Raw genomic sequence first — 16,291 nt, 5'->3', positions numbered from 1 at the left:
TACCTTTTTGTAGAATCATAGGAATAATTTTGTTATTGTTCTCGTATGTAAACAAGGTGATTCTCCAAGTTGAGAATCACCAATTTATTTGAAAACAGGGTATAATTTATAGGCATATTATTATACCAATTCTAAATTCGAGTGAGTACCAATTTTGATAAGGATTTAACTAGTTTGGGTATCGTTTGGGAAATAATAGCGTAGGCAGTAACTACCTTAAAGTTTACTTCGGATTTACAGTGATTATAATGGAATAATGTTTGAAAATTATAGTACTATCAGATCGAAGTGCTTAGCGGCGAATTATTGAAGGCCTTAATCGTGATATAGGTACTAATTACAGAACAGCCTCAAGTTAAGCTTCGTTTGTGTAAACCGCCGTTTATAAATCTAGCGTCTCTATTAATTACGTGTAATTAGCATAATATCAGAGACGTAATGCGAAGGTCAATTACTATTAGGGAATCGAGAATGGCGCTTTTGTGAGACGTCCGTTAGATGAATAGGATGACCAGTTAGTTCTTTTAGGATATGAAACATGCAATGCAATGTCACAACAAACATTATTATGTTTAGTGACATAAGAAATGTATAGATTTTATGCATAACTTTGTGATTAAATAAAATTAAAAAAAAAAGAACGTTCTCTGAACATTTCGGTTTCATATTATATCTATTGTTTTATCGTATTTTGGAGCGAACGATCGTGATTCCGAAATTAAAGACTGAATGCTTACAAGCACTAATAAGGTTGTTCAATTGTATTCATCTCTCTCATTGAAAACCACAGAGAAGATCTAATTAAATATATTTTAATAACAGAACATCTTACGGTTCAGGGGATGAAAGGAAGATAAAGTCTAGATTATGGGTCCTTTCTTAAAAGCCTTTGTAATAAGATTATAGGCTGAGGGAGGAATGTTAAAAGGAAACCGTGAAGTTTCTTTATATTGAGCCTTTAAAGTGAGGCATAAATTACTCAAATTAGACAAGGGTTTAAACTTCCATGTTCTAATTACTTGGAATCTCATTTATCATTGCTTTGGAATAGCTACTTACGCTTATTTAGCTCACGCTTGCTGTTTGACAAAGGCTTAAATGAATAGTCTATATTAATAATTTCGTCAAGGGGTACGGTAGACTGGATCGAAACCTTATATGAATAACAATCTATATTAATAATTTCGTCAAGGGGTACGGTAGACTGGATCGAAACCTTATATGAATAACAAAGCATAAAAAAATAACGATTTTGAGTCGACAACATATATCCGCAAAATTCGGATAATGGAGAATTTCGTTAAATTCCGATGGCATTGACAAACAAACCGCTGTCGCCATCTTTAGTAGTTCACCATCCACTCACTATGCGATCAACGCCAAAAGCTAGGTTGTCATCGATCCATAAATAAATGGAAATCAGTGCGTTTCGCGATTTTTATGATAATATACTCTTTGTTATGTGTTTTTTCTTTAAACCTGGTATTGGCCGATTCAACCACAAAAAAAGAATATTAGCCATAACCTTATAATGAAGTTCAAATGTCAATGTCATTTAGTTTCGCACAGTGATAAATTCCAGTGACATGCAATTTTTGTAATGGTAAAATATTTGTAAGAAACTGCAAACAAATGCAAATGTGCAGTCGATGTGTGGAATGCGACAACATTATACTCGGTAAGCGACTTAATATTTTTTTTTATTTAACCCGAAAAATAATAATAAATGACCACATGCATAGCCTGTGTTGAGTTGTTATCAACATAAATACTGAAACAGACACGATTTTTGCCCCGTTTTTTCTGATAACCGAATAGACTCCTTCATGCGCAAGTTCCACTTGAGCTCGGCTGGTTCTTATTATAAATAATTGTGTAATATATTTTTGCAGATAATTTCAATTATTGCGAGTGTTGTGGCTTAGAAACAATTAGGCAGTTAAGAATAAACAAGGCTCGGGCACTATCAAACCTTTTTCCTAAAAAGCAAAAAGCTGCTTCTGCTGCTTCACAAGATTTATTTGATGACTTTCAGGTAAGTTAATAGTGTAGGTCACTGAGTAAAGTAAAATAATAATAACAATAAATAAACTTTATTTATCTTTCACAGAGGTATAAATAAATATAGAGGTGGGAGGATATTCCTACACCTACATACATTCACAATACTTATTATTATTTGAATATTTGTCTAAAAATAGAATATATTTCTCTTATTAAACTCAGTTAGCTCAGGTGGAGCGCGACAACGGAGTCGAGGATGTAGGTTCAATTCCTGCATGTGGTGTATTTTTTCATCACATCTTATTAAATTTGTTTAATAAGAGTAACACAATATATTTCTCTTTTAAGGTTGATAACGAAGAGTTGGCGCTAATCGAGGATTCATTGATGATTCATGATGCTTCTTCGGACAACAAGAAAAAACAGCTACTGTCAGTCAGCAGTGATGATGCTTCTTCAGACAACAAGGAAAAACAGCTGCTGTCAGTCAGCAGTGATTTTATTTCTTTAGAAGAAGAAGAGAAAGAAAACATATCAAATGGCGGGCAGACCCCCAAAAAAACGTAAATATTCAAGCAGGTTTAGTACAGAATATCAGCCCCCCCCAGGACTAACTATTTATATTTAGCACTTTCAAATAACACCATTCAAGTATCAGTACATTCAGTTGGTTTTATGATTTATGAATGTGTTCAATGTCAAGCACTTCATTTTTTAGGTGAAAAAATTAAAAATCATTTTAAAAATTGTTGTCATAATGGGAAGGTATACATAGACCCAGACAGTCTTAAAGCCAATTCCAGAAATATTATTAGCATTTTTTGAACCAAACAGAACAGATGAAAGTGTTCGACAATATCTTTACACTGAAATTCCGACACATTTCAGATTTATCCATGGACAGTGGCAACCACGAATATCTCAGTCAGCGGCTGATAAAGTAATTGCAAGAATGTATAATTATTCCTTTTCTGATCGGGAACGATATTATCTCCGGCTATTACTTCTTCACGTCAAAGGGCCGACTTGCTTCAGAGATGTTAGAACTTATTAATATGAAAATATTATTTACACATCATTTCGAGAAGCTGCTCAAGCAAAGGGGCTACTTTTTGACGATCAAGAATGGGAAAGATGTTTGGATGAAGCAATTGGTTTCAAACTTCCTCGGCAATTACGACAGCTGTTTGCGTTAATTTGCGTGTTTTGTGAAGTAACTGATCCTAATGCTCTTTGGGAAAAATTTGCATCACATTTTATCGAAAACTTTACAAGATCCCGCCCTGAAATATTATCCAAACAGTTGGCTTTACAAGAAATTGATGAAACATTAAAACTCCACGGAAAGAGACTAACAGATTTCGGACTTCCGGAGCCAGATATTGATGAAAATAGTATTTTCTTATCTGATCCCGTTTCTGACTATTAATAAGAGTTATTTATATAACCTATATTAACGATTGAACTTGATTGTTTTGTTAATTTGTCTTAGTTTATTTTGAATGTTGATTTAAAATAAAAATAATTTGTGTAAAAACATTTGCAGTTTTTATTTACCATATTTATTAAACACAACTAACGAAGCTATATGAATCTATATTTAATATTCTTTGAGAACCGATGACTACAGAAACATCTATCTACATGTTGCACCTATAATTGTGTATTATGAGTCAAATTGCACCCGAGCGAAGCCGGGTTTTCATCTAGTATATTCTTAATTAGAAAGTATTCATCAACAACGACATAGCTTCTTCTTTCAGTAGATGAAAGAAGTTTGCTAAAAATTTTAAAATGCCTGTAGAGGCATTTTAAAAATTTCTAGGAGACTTCTAGCTCGTTATTTTAAACAAAGACTTCATTAAAGGCATCCAGTGCTTTTAATTAATAGCTAGCCGTGCAATGAGTTAAAGGTCAATATTTTCTATTTCAAAGTTTACTAAAGACGCATAGATAGCAGTCTGATCTCCTAATTAAAGTTTACGACTGTCTTGATGAAGCGCATTAACACTAGAGTACACGCGTGGCCTACTATAGTAGACCAGGGTAACATTTTACGCTATAACTTTTTAAAAACTTGCGCCAGAGAGCTGGCATTCCAGGAAAGCCTCGTTTACTAAATTTGTCAATAAGCCAGTAAAGCTTGGGTCGCTAGCGTCTGCGCATTTTTCTAAAATTGGCTATCAAAACTGCGGGTCTACTCAAAAGCCCGAAATCACTCGACAAAAAAAATATGGAACCTTGCAAAAAATGGATTTACTCCATGTACCAGGTAGTAGAAAGTCTTGAATACTATGAAAGATAAAAAACAAATCATATTTTTTCAGTAAATATTTTTTTTGTTAACATGGATCTCAGAGTGAAATTTTGGTCCAAAAAATTTACAAATTTTAAATCCCTTTATAATGTTTGATCCCAAATAGTTTTATAAAGAAACTTTGATTATAAAAGAACTATAATAAACACTTTTATTATTTACATAGTAATTTTATTCATTAATTGCTTACAAACTGATTTACAGTGATTTTAAATTGGCTTACCAGAGTAGGCCGCGCGTGTATTGGTGTAAAAAAGGGGCGCGTGTACTGTAGTGTTAAGTAACAAAGTTAAGATATATTTTTAAAAATATATTATCGCTAGCTTTCCGCCAGCGGCTTCGCTCGCGTGGACTCCGAAAAACCCAAATATTTTACGGAACCTTATTTTTTCCAAAATAAAATATAGCCTATGTTACTCGTGGATAATGTAGCTTTCGAATGGTGAAAGAATTTTTAAAAACGGTCCAGTAGTTTTTAAGCCTATTCATTACAACCAAACAAAGTTTTCCTCTTTATAATATTCATAATAAGTACCTGGCCTGCTACTTATTGCGATGCGCAATGAACAACGAAAAATACTTTGATTATCTAAATACTTACTTGCAGAGTGTTAAAGCGTTCTGTTCAGTCCACAGATAGGTATTGTTTTGTGGTTAGCTTAATTTTATTCGTGAGATAGTCAAAAGTATGTCGTAATCCTAATTGGTAATTTTATGTTTATGACGGATTTATTCAAATCAATCTGATAGTATTCAAATACTATTTTTAATTTTTATGGGCTCCGTACATAATTATCTGAATCGTTAGTCAGATTGAATTCATTACTAGTTAAATCACTTTATGAAAAAATACAACTCTTTACACCTGGGTTCGCGTTATCTTTCAGCGTGATGGAGTGGTGACATTTCGTAAATAAAAGCGAAGGCAACAGCCCTGAAAATTGGAAACGTAATAGTGCCAATATCTTTACAGTGAACGCGCAGCCCTCGGATGTGGGGCCAGATTGATGTGAACTTGTAAAAGTTCCGACTTCCGACACGTTTGTATTAATGATCGAATAACTACGAATAATAAAGCGATAATACAAATCTGAGTCAATTATGTACTTCATCATCATCATCATCATCATCAACAGCCCTTTGTAGCCCATTGCTGGACTATGAGCCTCCTCCAATTTAGTGGAGGGTTTTGCCATAATCGCCACGCTTGGCAAACGGATTGGAGATCGCAGTTTATAAGATTAATGTTATTCAATTAAGTACTTACTCCTAGATTAAACATTAACCAATTCCAGAATTTCGTAACTACTTAAAGTCCATTACTTTTAGTAAGTACCTACAGCAATACTATCTACACTAATATTATAAAGAGGAAAACTTTGTTTGTTTGTTTGTTTGTTTGTTTGTTTGTTTAGTTGTAATGGATAGGCTCAAAAACTACTGGACCGATTTTAAAAATTCTTTCACCATTCGAAAGCTACATAACTCACGAGTAACATAGGCTAAATTTTATTTTGGAAAACAATAGGGTCCCGTAAAATATTTGGGATTTTCATAAGACGTGGAAAAGCGCCATCTATCGTCATTGCTTAAAATCTTCTTGCGCCTGACAAACATTTTTGAGGTACGTAAATATTCATGAAGGCAAAGCTGTCAAACGCCATCTATCGACATCATTAGTAAATTAGTAACTAAATATTACATGTACTATGAATAGCGCTGTTCGTAAATAATATAGAAAATTTAATAAGTAAAGATATTTTATGTAATTGAACCATACACTGTATGTACCTATTTGAATCATTCACTGTGTTTAAACGAGCAAGGCAAAGTGTTAATTAGGGACTTTTTACAAACTTCCTTGCAAATTCTTACTATGTGCCGCCATCTACCGAGATGAATATTAGGGTACGGTTCAGCGGCGGACAAATGGGATGGGCGCGTGGGCGATTGTAGTTAAATAGGATAAGAATTACTTCGTTTTTATTTTCTGTATGTAATTTGTTAGTTTTTTGGTAGGGTCTTTATTTTAATTACTTAGGTTGGTAGGTACTTACTTATTTGATTTTAATGATAATTACTATAGGTAGGTATAATTTTAGTAGAAAGAAAGATAATTGAATGACTAAGTGACTCACTCACTCATCACGAAGTCTCAGAAACTACAAGTCTCACTGGCTGATCAAAGCCAGGTGATCAAAGTGGAATACACCTCCTTTTAGAACGTAGGTAGTCACTAAGACGAAATTTTGCAAAATTCAACCCTTAATATGGGAGTTCAAAAGGGGGTTGGAAGTCTGTATTGCAGTCCTCGGTTTTTAAAGTAAGAGACTTGAAAGTTAAAATGTACGCTCACTAAGATCTCTAGATATTGTGGAGGTGTACATAATATACTGTTCGGTACACTGTGGTACTGTGTACACATCGGTTTGCTGACGATATTGTGGTCATGGCAGAATCGTTGGAAGATCTTGGAACAATGCTCGAAGACCTTAATCGATTTTCCCAACAGGTAGGCCTGAGGGCGAACATGGACAAAACGAAGCTTATGTCGAATGTCCATGTTGCGCCCTACCCAGTTTCAGTTGGGAGCTCAATTATCGAGATTGTCGACAAGTAGGTATGTCTACCTCGGACAAACGATCCAGCTAGGTAGGTCCAATTTCGAGAAGGAGGTCAATCGTCGAATCCAACTCGGCTGGGCAGCGTTCGGGAAACTACGCAACATCTTTTCGTCCAAAATACCTCAATGCCTGAAGACTAGAGTGTATAACCAATGTGTGTTACCAGTGATAACTTATGGCTCGGAAACGTGGCCTCTCACTATAGGCCGTATACAGAAGCTCAGTTGCACAGCGTGCTATGGAGAGGGCTATACTTGGTGTTTCTTTGCGAGATCGAATCAGAAATGAGGAGATCCGTAAACGAACCAAAGTCGCTGACATAGCCCAACGGATTAGCAAGCTGAAGTGGCAATGGGCAGGGCACATAGTACGCAGAACTGATGGCCGATGGGACAGAATGGTTCTGGAATGGAGGCCGCGTACCGGAAAACGTAGCGTGGGACTTCCACCTACAAGGTGGACCGACGACATCGTAAAGGTAGCAGGGAAGCGCTGGACGCAGGCCGCTTCCAATCGATCAACATGGAAAGCATTGGGGGAGGCCCATGTTGTTCAGCAGTGGACGTCCTATGGCTGAAATGGTGGTGGTGGCGGTGGTGGTACATATACTGAAAATGTATCATTAGAAATCAACCACGGGGGCTAAGAAGATAAAAGGAGGGTTGGAAGTTTATATTATGAAAGTCCTATGTGTTTAAAGTTAGAGAGTTGAAATTTAAAATGTATGCGCTATAGATGCTAAGAGCGGATTTTACGAAACTCCACCCCTAATGGAGTAAAACGAGGTCCACGCGTACGAAGTCGCGGGCGGCCGCTAGTTCCTAATAAAGGAATAAATTATTTTCAAGGATGTTCTCAGCAATCGAGCCAATATTTTTTTGTGGGCTTGAATTAATGGTATAATTTTCTTTTACTTCGGCAAAGCTTTTTAGTCCTACAGAATAAACGAAACCGCTAAATAAAAAGAAGGAAAATGATTAGTCTCGTTTATAGGAGGTATTACTCGAAGCGCACCTAAATGAGGTTTATTATAAGTCTAGGTGCAAACCACCGACATTTAATCGGTTGATAGTTGGGCCCAATTCTAATTTGTATGAATAATCAATCGGTGTAATGTGCGCACTTCCATACATCTTAAAAATTAAAAAATTCATAAAATTCATTTATTTTTGCAAATAGGCTTTAAAAAAGCGCTTTTACACGTCCCAATATTAACCCTACCACTGCTTCGGGACAATAAATGGGCCAGTGCTGAGAAGAAGCAGCGCAAGAAACTCAGTCACTATTGTCAGCCTCCTTTTCAAGGTTTTACAGTCTTTGAGATATACAAATTATAGTCATAAGTATTGATGCGAGCTAGGTAGTTAAACATTCCAAACATTTTTATCTTTTATATAATCATCAACTTTATAGTAGCCGTTTTTCATTAAGGTGCTTTTGATATGTGCTTTAAATTTATGAATGGGCAATTCTACAACAGTTTGTGGTAATTTATTATATTATTTATCTCCATAATGATTAACAGCCCGACACATTACAACTATCGGCCAACTAAAAGTCGGTGGTCTGCCCTAGGCTTAATGTTGTAATTTTTCAGTCTGCCCATGCCAGCACGACCAGACCTCGGCCACGGCATAGCGTGCCTACCGCCGGCCTATCAGCTCTTGCCTCCCCATACCACTTGCGTCATACTGGGCTGGGGCAAGAAGCGGGCGACTGATGTCCACGGAACTCGGTTACTTCATGAAGCACAGGTTGGTATTGGGATTTTTTTGTTCCAGACTTTATACTTAGTATGTAAGTGTAATATCATGTCTAACTTTACCTCGTAATTATTAGCCTCACACACCAAAGTCATGGCCTTTATTTTTTTTGTCGCGGAGGAAATGCTTTGTGCACCGTCACCACTGCCGGGGGACAGGGTCGTGAGTGGGACTCCCGGCGCCCTGTTCAGGGCGTTGCTCCGTCCTGAAAAGGACGGGTTCCCACTAAGACCTCCGCGGCGTTACGTCATCGCCCGAGTGGGGATGTCGCGAGTATCCGACCGTAGCCTAGACTTCCGCGACAACCAAAATCATGGCCTGGGCAACATTCCAGTCCTAATGGGCAACAAATGAAGCCATTAAAACAATAAAACCTTCTGTAACAATTGTTTCCGATTTGATTAATTTTCATGTTTAACTACTGGCCTATTATAACATTCGACGGTTAGCCAGCTGAAGTGGCAATGGGCAGGGCACATAGTACGCAGAACTGACGGCCGATGGGGTAGCAAGGTTCTGGAATGGAGGCCGCGTATCAGAAAACGCAGCGTGGGACGTCCACCTACAAGATAGACCGACGACATCGTAAAGGTAGCAGGGAAGCGCTGGACGCAGGCCGCTACCAATCGATCAACGTGGAAAGCATTAGAGGAGGTCTATGTTCAGCAGTGGACGTCCTATGGCTGAAATGATGATGATGATGGTGATGATGATGATGATGATTATAATATTCAAATTATTTAGACTTGCGGTCTTGCTACCGCAAAATGAAGTTCAAGCAACAATTTCTTGTCACAACAAAGTACGTACCTTAAAGTATGTTACTTACCTTGCTAAATTAGTTTGAGATTTCGTTGTTGTTCTCATGAGAAACAACTGTCCCCAGCTTGAATTTGGCTCATCAACTTTCGCGCACCTTGCACGTGCCAATAAAGTGATCGTCCTTGCGTGTGACAATCCGAAACAAGCGCGGAGCCGCAGGCTATGCCAGTTAATTAATATTCTCCTTGCCTTTTAGGTAGGTACATTAATTAATCTGAAACTTCGTGATGCTCATTACCCTAGTTTTACATTCAATATTAATGTTGACGGGATTTAGTTACGTCTCAGGAGATAATCCTATTGCTTTACCTGAAGTTGTTTGTAAACAAATTTTAAGATTATTAAAAAGGGATGGATACGAACAAGTAGAACAATGTTGCCATAAAAGTACTTTGAGACTATGTAAGTGACGTTGTATTATTAAATTTAAGATTAGATTATTGAAATCCTACATACCTAAGTGAGAAGATTACATCCATAATATAAATTTTGCAACTCACAAATTTATTCTCTCTGTTGTTGAAAATCGAAAAGTTTGAGACGATCTTTATACGAAAGTGGAACTCGCAACAGTTTTAATTATAATCCTCATTCATAGAAACTTTTTCAATATAACAGGTGGCGGGCAGGTTTAGGCACGCTTTTGGATATAAATATTTCATCGTGAGGTTTAATTTCGGGATTTATGTTAGTGTCTTTATATTGTGGAGAGCGGTATTACTAGGCGCTACTACTCATTATGTTAAGTGGTGTACCTACAGTCATATAAAATATTCGTAGTAATCTATAGTCGATTTTTTATTTACTCCAGTTAGGTACTAAGTTTATGTTTTTTTAAAAGCTCATATTGTAATCTTGACTGTGCTCGCTCATCCATTCTGTGTTCTCAGAATCATTCCTTCTAGGAGCATTTTATTACTATATCCTAGGGTTCGATTTTTAGGGTTCCGTAGCCAAATGGCAAAAAACGGAACCCTTATAGATTCGTCATGTCTGTCTGTCCGTCCGTCCGTCTGTCCGTCCGTATGTCACAGCCATTTTTTTCCGAAACTATAAGAGCTATACTGTTGAAACTTGGTAAGTAGATGTATTCTGTGAACCGCATTAAGATTTTGATGCAAAAATAAAAAAATAATAATAAATATTGGGGGCTCCCTATACTTAGAACTGAAACTCAAAAATTTTTTTTTCATCAAACACATACGTGTGGGGTATCTATGGATAGGTCTTCAAAAATGATATCGAGGTTTCTAAAATATTTTTTTTCTAAACCGAATAGTTTGCGTGACAGACGCTTCCAAAGTGGAAAAAAGTTGGTCCCCCCCCTCTAACTTCTAAAATAAGAAAATGAAAAATCTAATAAAAACATATGATGTACATTACTATAAAAACTACCAACGAAAATTGTTTTGAACGAGATCTAGTAAGTAGTTTTTTTTTAATACCTTGTAAATCGTAAACCGCTTATTACCGCGTAATCTTTCATACCAATAACTTAAATTTACAAAAAAAAAAAAATCATAAATCAATGGTACGGAACCCTTTGTGCGTGAGTCTGACACGCACTTGGCCGGTTTTTTTTTGTCTCCAATTGTTCTTGCACTGAATTAATTAATATACTATCTTCTCTACTTTGTGGGGTAGGTAGGTACAAAATTGGTTGTTTAATACAAATATGCCAATTAATCGTAAATCAGGCAACTTTTTCTGAAATACTGCCCAACAAAAGCTGCACTTCAGTTTTCCAATGAAGTATACAGTGTGAGTCACGTTAAAGTGTACATATGAAAATAGATGAAATTAGACCTATTTTTATCGACAAAAAAGAGGTCAAAAATTTTTTGAGATTTTTTTTAAATTTTTTATAGAATTTTTTTTCTTTAAATTACTTATTGTAAAGAAAACATAATAACTTTTAAACTAAGCAGTATATCTTGATAAAATAAAAACAGTAATAATGCTAAATAACAGGCGATACTAATAAAATACATAAAACGCACAAAAAAGGCCAACAAATAATAAAAAATGATACTTTTTGAAAAAAAACTGCTTTTAAATTCGTATTTTTTTGGTTATTTGATAAATTTCTCCAAAAAATGCCCCTATAACCGGTGGTTTTTATTACTTTGTATTATTCTCTATCGTATTACCTTCGTAAAACCAAAAATCGCATGTCTCTATCCCTATCACAACGTTTGCAATGATCGTTTGAACTAAGCCTCTCCGGGCGCGCCATTCAACGCTTCGTTAACAACAAAACTGAAAATGGCTCTAGATTTGTAATTTTGATAAAGACAAGTTAGATTTCAAATAAAAACAAAAGATTTCGAAGTAAAATAAGCATTTTAGTTAAAATTAAAATTGTCTCTACCTGTAGCGGAGAATAATGTTGTGGCAGGCCTTTGTTCAAACGATCATAGCAAATGTTGTGATAGGGATAGAGACATGCGATTTTTGGTTTTACAAAGATAATACGATAAAGAACAATACAAAGTAATAAAAACTACCGGTTATGGGGGCATTTTTTTGAGAAATTTATCAAATAACCAAAAAAACACGAATTTTTAAGCAGATTTTTTTCAAAAAGTATAATTTTTTATTATTTTTTGGCCTTTTTTGTGTATTTTATGTATTTTTTTAGTATCGCCTGTTATTTAGCATTATTACTGTTTTTATTTTATTAGAATATACCGCTAAGTTTAAAAGTTATTACGTTTTCTTTACAATAAGTAATTGGAAGAAAAAAAATTCTATAAAAAATTAAAAAAAAATCTCAAAAATTTTTTGACCTCTTTTTTGTCGATAAAAACAGGTCTAGTTTTATCTATTTTCATATGTACACTTTAACGTGACTCACACTGTATAGTGCCTGCCATGTTTACTGGCATCATAAATGACCCAAAACTCTTCGTAGGTGTCGACCATCCAGCAAGGCGTCTGCCGGCGCTCGTACTGGCAGTACGCTATCACCGACAACATGGTGTGCGCGGGCCGCGGGCGCAAGGACTCGTGCGCAGGCGACTCGGGCGGGCCTCTGCTCTGCCGGGACCGGGACATGCGGTATTACCTGCAGGTAGGTAGCTACTGTAGAAATTCAGGAACGCTGGGGCAGAAAAGTTCTCGAATAGGTTAAGCATAGAGCCCACTGTTATTATAATTATCACCCTTTTTACCTATGTTTATGAATAAATATATTTGATTTGATTTGAATGGGACCACGGGCTGAAAAACTTATTTTGGCTGAAACGAAACGAATGAAATTCAGGAATAGGTACCCAATTACCCATACTTAAATAGCAGTAGGGGCACATAGGTCTATAGAGTGGTGACCATGGACCGCACCGGAGCAACGATCTAGTGAAGAACACGGGAAAGTACCTGGATGCGGACAGTGTAGGACTGGTCCCGGATTTCCACAACGACCGATCGTTGTGAAAATAATTAGGGGAGGCCTTTATCCAGCAGCTGCAGTGGTCTTTTGGTTTATTAAGCCAGAGGTTTCTAACTTTCATGGACTCTTTTTAAGATGACAAAAAATCCTCTATGTTTATTTCCCGTTTTCACCATCAATCCATAAAGGACAATGTTCGTTCTCCATACATTGTTCGCCTAAGAACCAACAATTTTGACATATTACTACCCGAAAGCGAAATAATACGATTCTGTGTGTAAGAACAATGATTCCTGATGGACACTTGCCATAAAATTAATGATTAAGAATATTAAATCACAGCGATTTTATAATATGTCGTTTATGACAACATGGCGTCTAATGTATTGTGTGAATGTATGAACACCGATTCGCAAAAAATGTTTTGTATTGTCGTCACGCCGAGTCGCAGCCAAATAGTATAAAATAATAGAACAAGTTTTAGAAATACAACTCGGCATTCCACTTTTATAATATGCCCACATATTGCACGTAAATAAACAACATGAATCGTAGGTTGTTTCCACCCTTGTCATCTGACACATGAAATAAACACCTATTGTAGATATCGAAGCCGAATCGTATATAATAATAGAATGGGTTTTGGAGATCACTCGGGGTTCCACTTTTATAAAATACCTACTATTGCATAAAAATAACACGAATCATGATTTTTATTTTCACCATTTACATCTGACACGAGATAACAAACTCCTATTTCCATGACTACCGTCGTAGTCTATGCCAAAGACTACAATATTTTAAGCAAGAAGTTTCAAACCTTAGCGGCTACAGTAACCCCTGGGCCACATACATCATGATAACATTCGGTCGACACCGGAACGAAGTCTTGCGATTATGCAAAAAAGCATCGTATTCTAGTGCGGCTATATCACGTTCAACCGGGGTTTTAATTCGACTAAAGTCCTGACTAAAGACTGGAAGAAAATACGCCGCATTGTATGAGCACTTCGTGTTCGTTAAAGCGGCTTCAGATCTAGAGCCTACATAGTTTTCTTTCCAATAATATCCGCAAGTAGCGCTGCATGGTCTTTACAACAAAAACGGCAATAGTTATTAAGGTGCCAAAATTATATGATTACTTTGGCACGGTATTATACACGTTCGAAGATTTGTCATTTTCATTCATTTCATCATCATCATCATCATTTCAGCCACAGGACGTCCACTACTGAACATAGGCCTCCCCCAATGACTTCCACATCGCACGGTTGGTAGCGGCCTGCATCCAGCGCCTTCCCGCTACCTTTATCAGGTCGTCGGTCCACCTTGTGGTGGGTTGACATTGCAGAATATGACTTTTGATAGGTTCATCATAGAATTTGGCGGGGATATCCTCACGGAGGAAGTTCGAAAAAGGGCGAAACAAGATCTTATAATAATGCAAGGCCGAAGCTGTAACGGGCGTGCTCCTACGTGTAATCCGGCGAGTATGCAATAAATAGTAATGTCTGGTAAATAGTGGTAATACGTATCGTTCGTTCGTTCGTTTCAGTCGAAAAGACGTCCACTGCTGGACAAAGGCCTCCCCCAAGGATTTCCACGAAGACCGATCCTGCACCGCTCGCATACAGGCACCTCCCGCGACCTTCACCAGATCGTCGGTCCACCTAGTGGGAGGCCTGCCCACGCTACGTCTTTCGGCTCGTGGTCGCCACTCAAGAACTTTCCTGCTCCAGCGGCCATCAGCTCTACGAGCTATGTGCCCCGCCCCGTCTATGTCTATATGCGCTACGATTACAGGGTATCATTTTGCATAGTCGCAAGACTTCACTCCGCTGCTGTCAAATCAATGTCGCATAATGTTATCGCAATGTGTGTGGCCCTTGGCCAAATCACAGAAGCCTATGCGAAGAAAGAGCACTTGAATGACAATGAAAATCAGGGTTACCATTTTATAAGATCTCCTCACTATTGAGGGTAACAAAGTAACATTAATAATCTAGCCATTAATTACATTTATTACCTATACGAGAAAGTAAAGCAACATGCGGTTTTATTTTAATTTGTAAAATATTTGTAACAGTTTGTTCTAAGTTTAGTTTTACAACAGTATTGCTGTTTCAGCTGTCACTGTGAAGCTTTGGGAAAATAAATAAATAGAAAAAATATTAACATAAATATTTATTTAAGTTTTTATGTTCATTATCATAATATGCCAATTTAAGTTACACTGTGTGACAGTCTTTGACACTAAACAAACTCTTCAGCTTAATAATACCTACCTACAGGGCGTTTTTATAGTTACTCTTGCTGATGAAACAAGAAGGGTTGATTCTACTACTGAAATACAACTACTTTTCTTACAGGACCAATATCAAATTCTCAAAAAAATTCACATCCTCGTGATGGTGATAATTTCTATGGAGAGGTTTTTTTTTTATATTCGGTCTCTTGGGATAAGTTATTCCATTTGAGCAGTAGAATAAATCCTTTTTATTTGATCACATATAAAAATAACACAAGTGTTTAGGAAAACTTCTTCTTTGGTATGGTATCACTACGGAGTTATAATGGCGGCAACTCTGTATCACTGACTTGTAACTTTCAAACAGTATGAATAATAAGGGCACCACATTGGTTTTCTTTCTGAAAAAAGGCTTTCACTTTTAGTACTAACCCTTTAGCACTATTTCATTGAAATAAAAATACAATAAACGCACAGAAGACTGAAATTGAGTCAACTGACGTGACATTTATAATTTGTTGACATTATGACAGTTTGACAAGACTAGGGATTGAAAAAGTTTTAATTGAAAAAGTAAAATGAGGATTTATTAAAACGATTCACAAGGATATAATCGATTAAAAATATTTATAAAATGTACTGATACTTGCCTGTAGCGATTATCCAATCCTGGTTTCTACTGAAAAACTACCTCGTGGCAAGATTTTAATAAAATAATAAAATCTTTATCTTCTCTTTCACAATCTATAAAAGTTCATTTGGTCTATTATTATACATATGCTATGAATGAGGGTTTTCGCGATTGAAAAATCCGCGAGATGGCAATACGTAGACGCGAGGTCCAAATGCTGCATGATTGGTGGATTTTGACATATCTGTCAATGTCATGTCAAAAATAACCAATCATGCAGCATTTGGACCTCACGTCTACGTATTGCCATCTGGCGGATTTTTCAATAGCGAAAACCCTCATTGGCATAGATCATGAGAGACTGGCAACTATACTAGGTTGATATTTATGTTTCTCTCACTTCAACTGGCATTGGATTCAACATCGGATTCTGACACTTTTACAGTTATGATACCATGAATATCAGTTTATGGTCCTAATTATTTTTATTT

The 16,291-nt window shown here is 36.5% G+C and overlaps 3 protein-coding genes across 3 annotated transcripts in view; all 3 read left to right on the top strand.

The window, feature by feature from the left end:
• LOC135088665 (glutamine synthetase 2 cytoplasmic-like) overlaps positions 1–16,291 on the top strand; it is a 229,556-nt gene that overhangs the window by 155,104 nt on the left and 58,161 nt on the right. The window lies entirely within an intron of this gene.
• The window catches only part of LOC135088663 (vitamin K-dependent protein C), a 64,040-nt gene that overhangs the window by 43,434 nt on the left and 4,315 nt on the right, over positions 1–16,291 (top strand). Inside the window, exons 10-11 of the mRNA XM_063983595.1 lie at positions 8,543–8,699; positions 12,445–12,603. Of these exons, the coding sequence (XP_063839665.1) occupies positions 8,543–8,699; positions 12,445–12,603 (316 nt within the window). The remainder of the gene's footprint in view (positions 1–8,542; positions 8,700–12,444; positions 12,604–16,291) is intronic.
• Positions 1,170–3,710, top strand: LOC135088669 (uncharacterized). The gene is made up of 4 exons (XM_063983603.1): positions 1,170–1,678; positions 1,893–2,035; positions 2,353–2,567; positions 2,893–3,710. Exons 1-4 carry the CDS (start codon positions 1,633–1,635, stop codon positions 3,056–3,058), a joined length of 570 nt encoding a protein of 189 aa, XP_063839673.1. The 5' UTR covers positions 1,170–1,632; the 3' UTR covers positions 3,059–3,710.

The sequence above is a fragment of the Ostrinia nubilalis genome, chromosome 4 (genome assembly GCF_963855985.1).
Source record: "Ostrinia nubilalis chromosome 4, ilOstNubi1.1, whole genome shotgun sequence".
NCBI lineage: Eukaryota > Metazoa > Arthropoda > Insecta > Lepidoptera > Crambidae > Ostrinia > Ostrinia nubilalis.
This window is presented reverse-complemented; position numbering and strand designations above follow the sequence as displayed.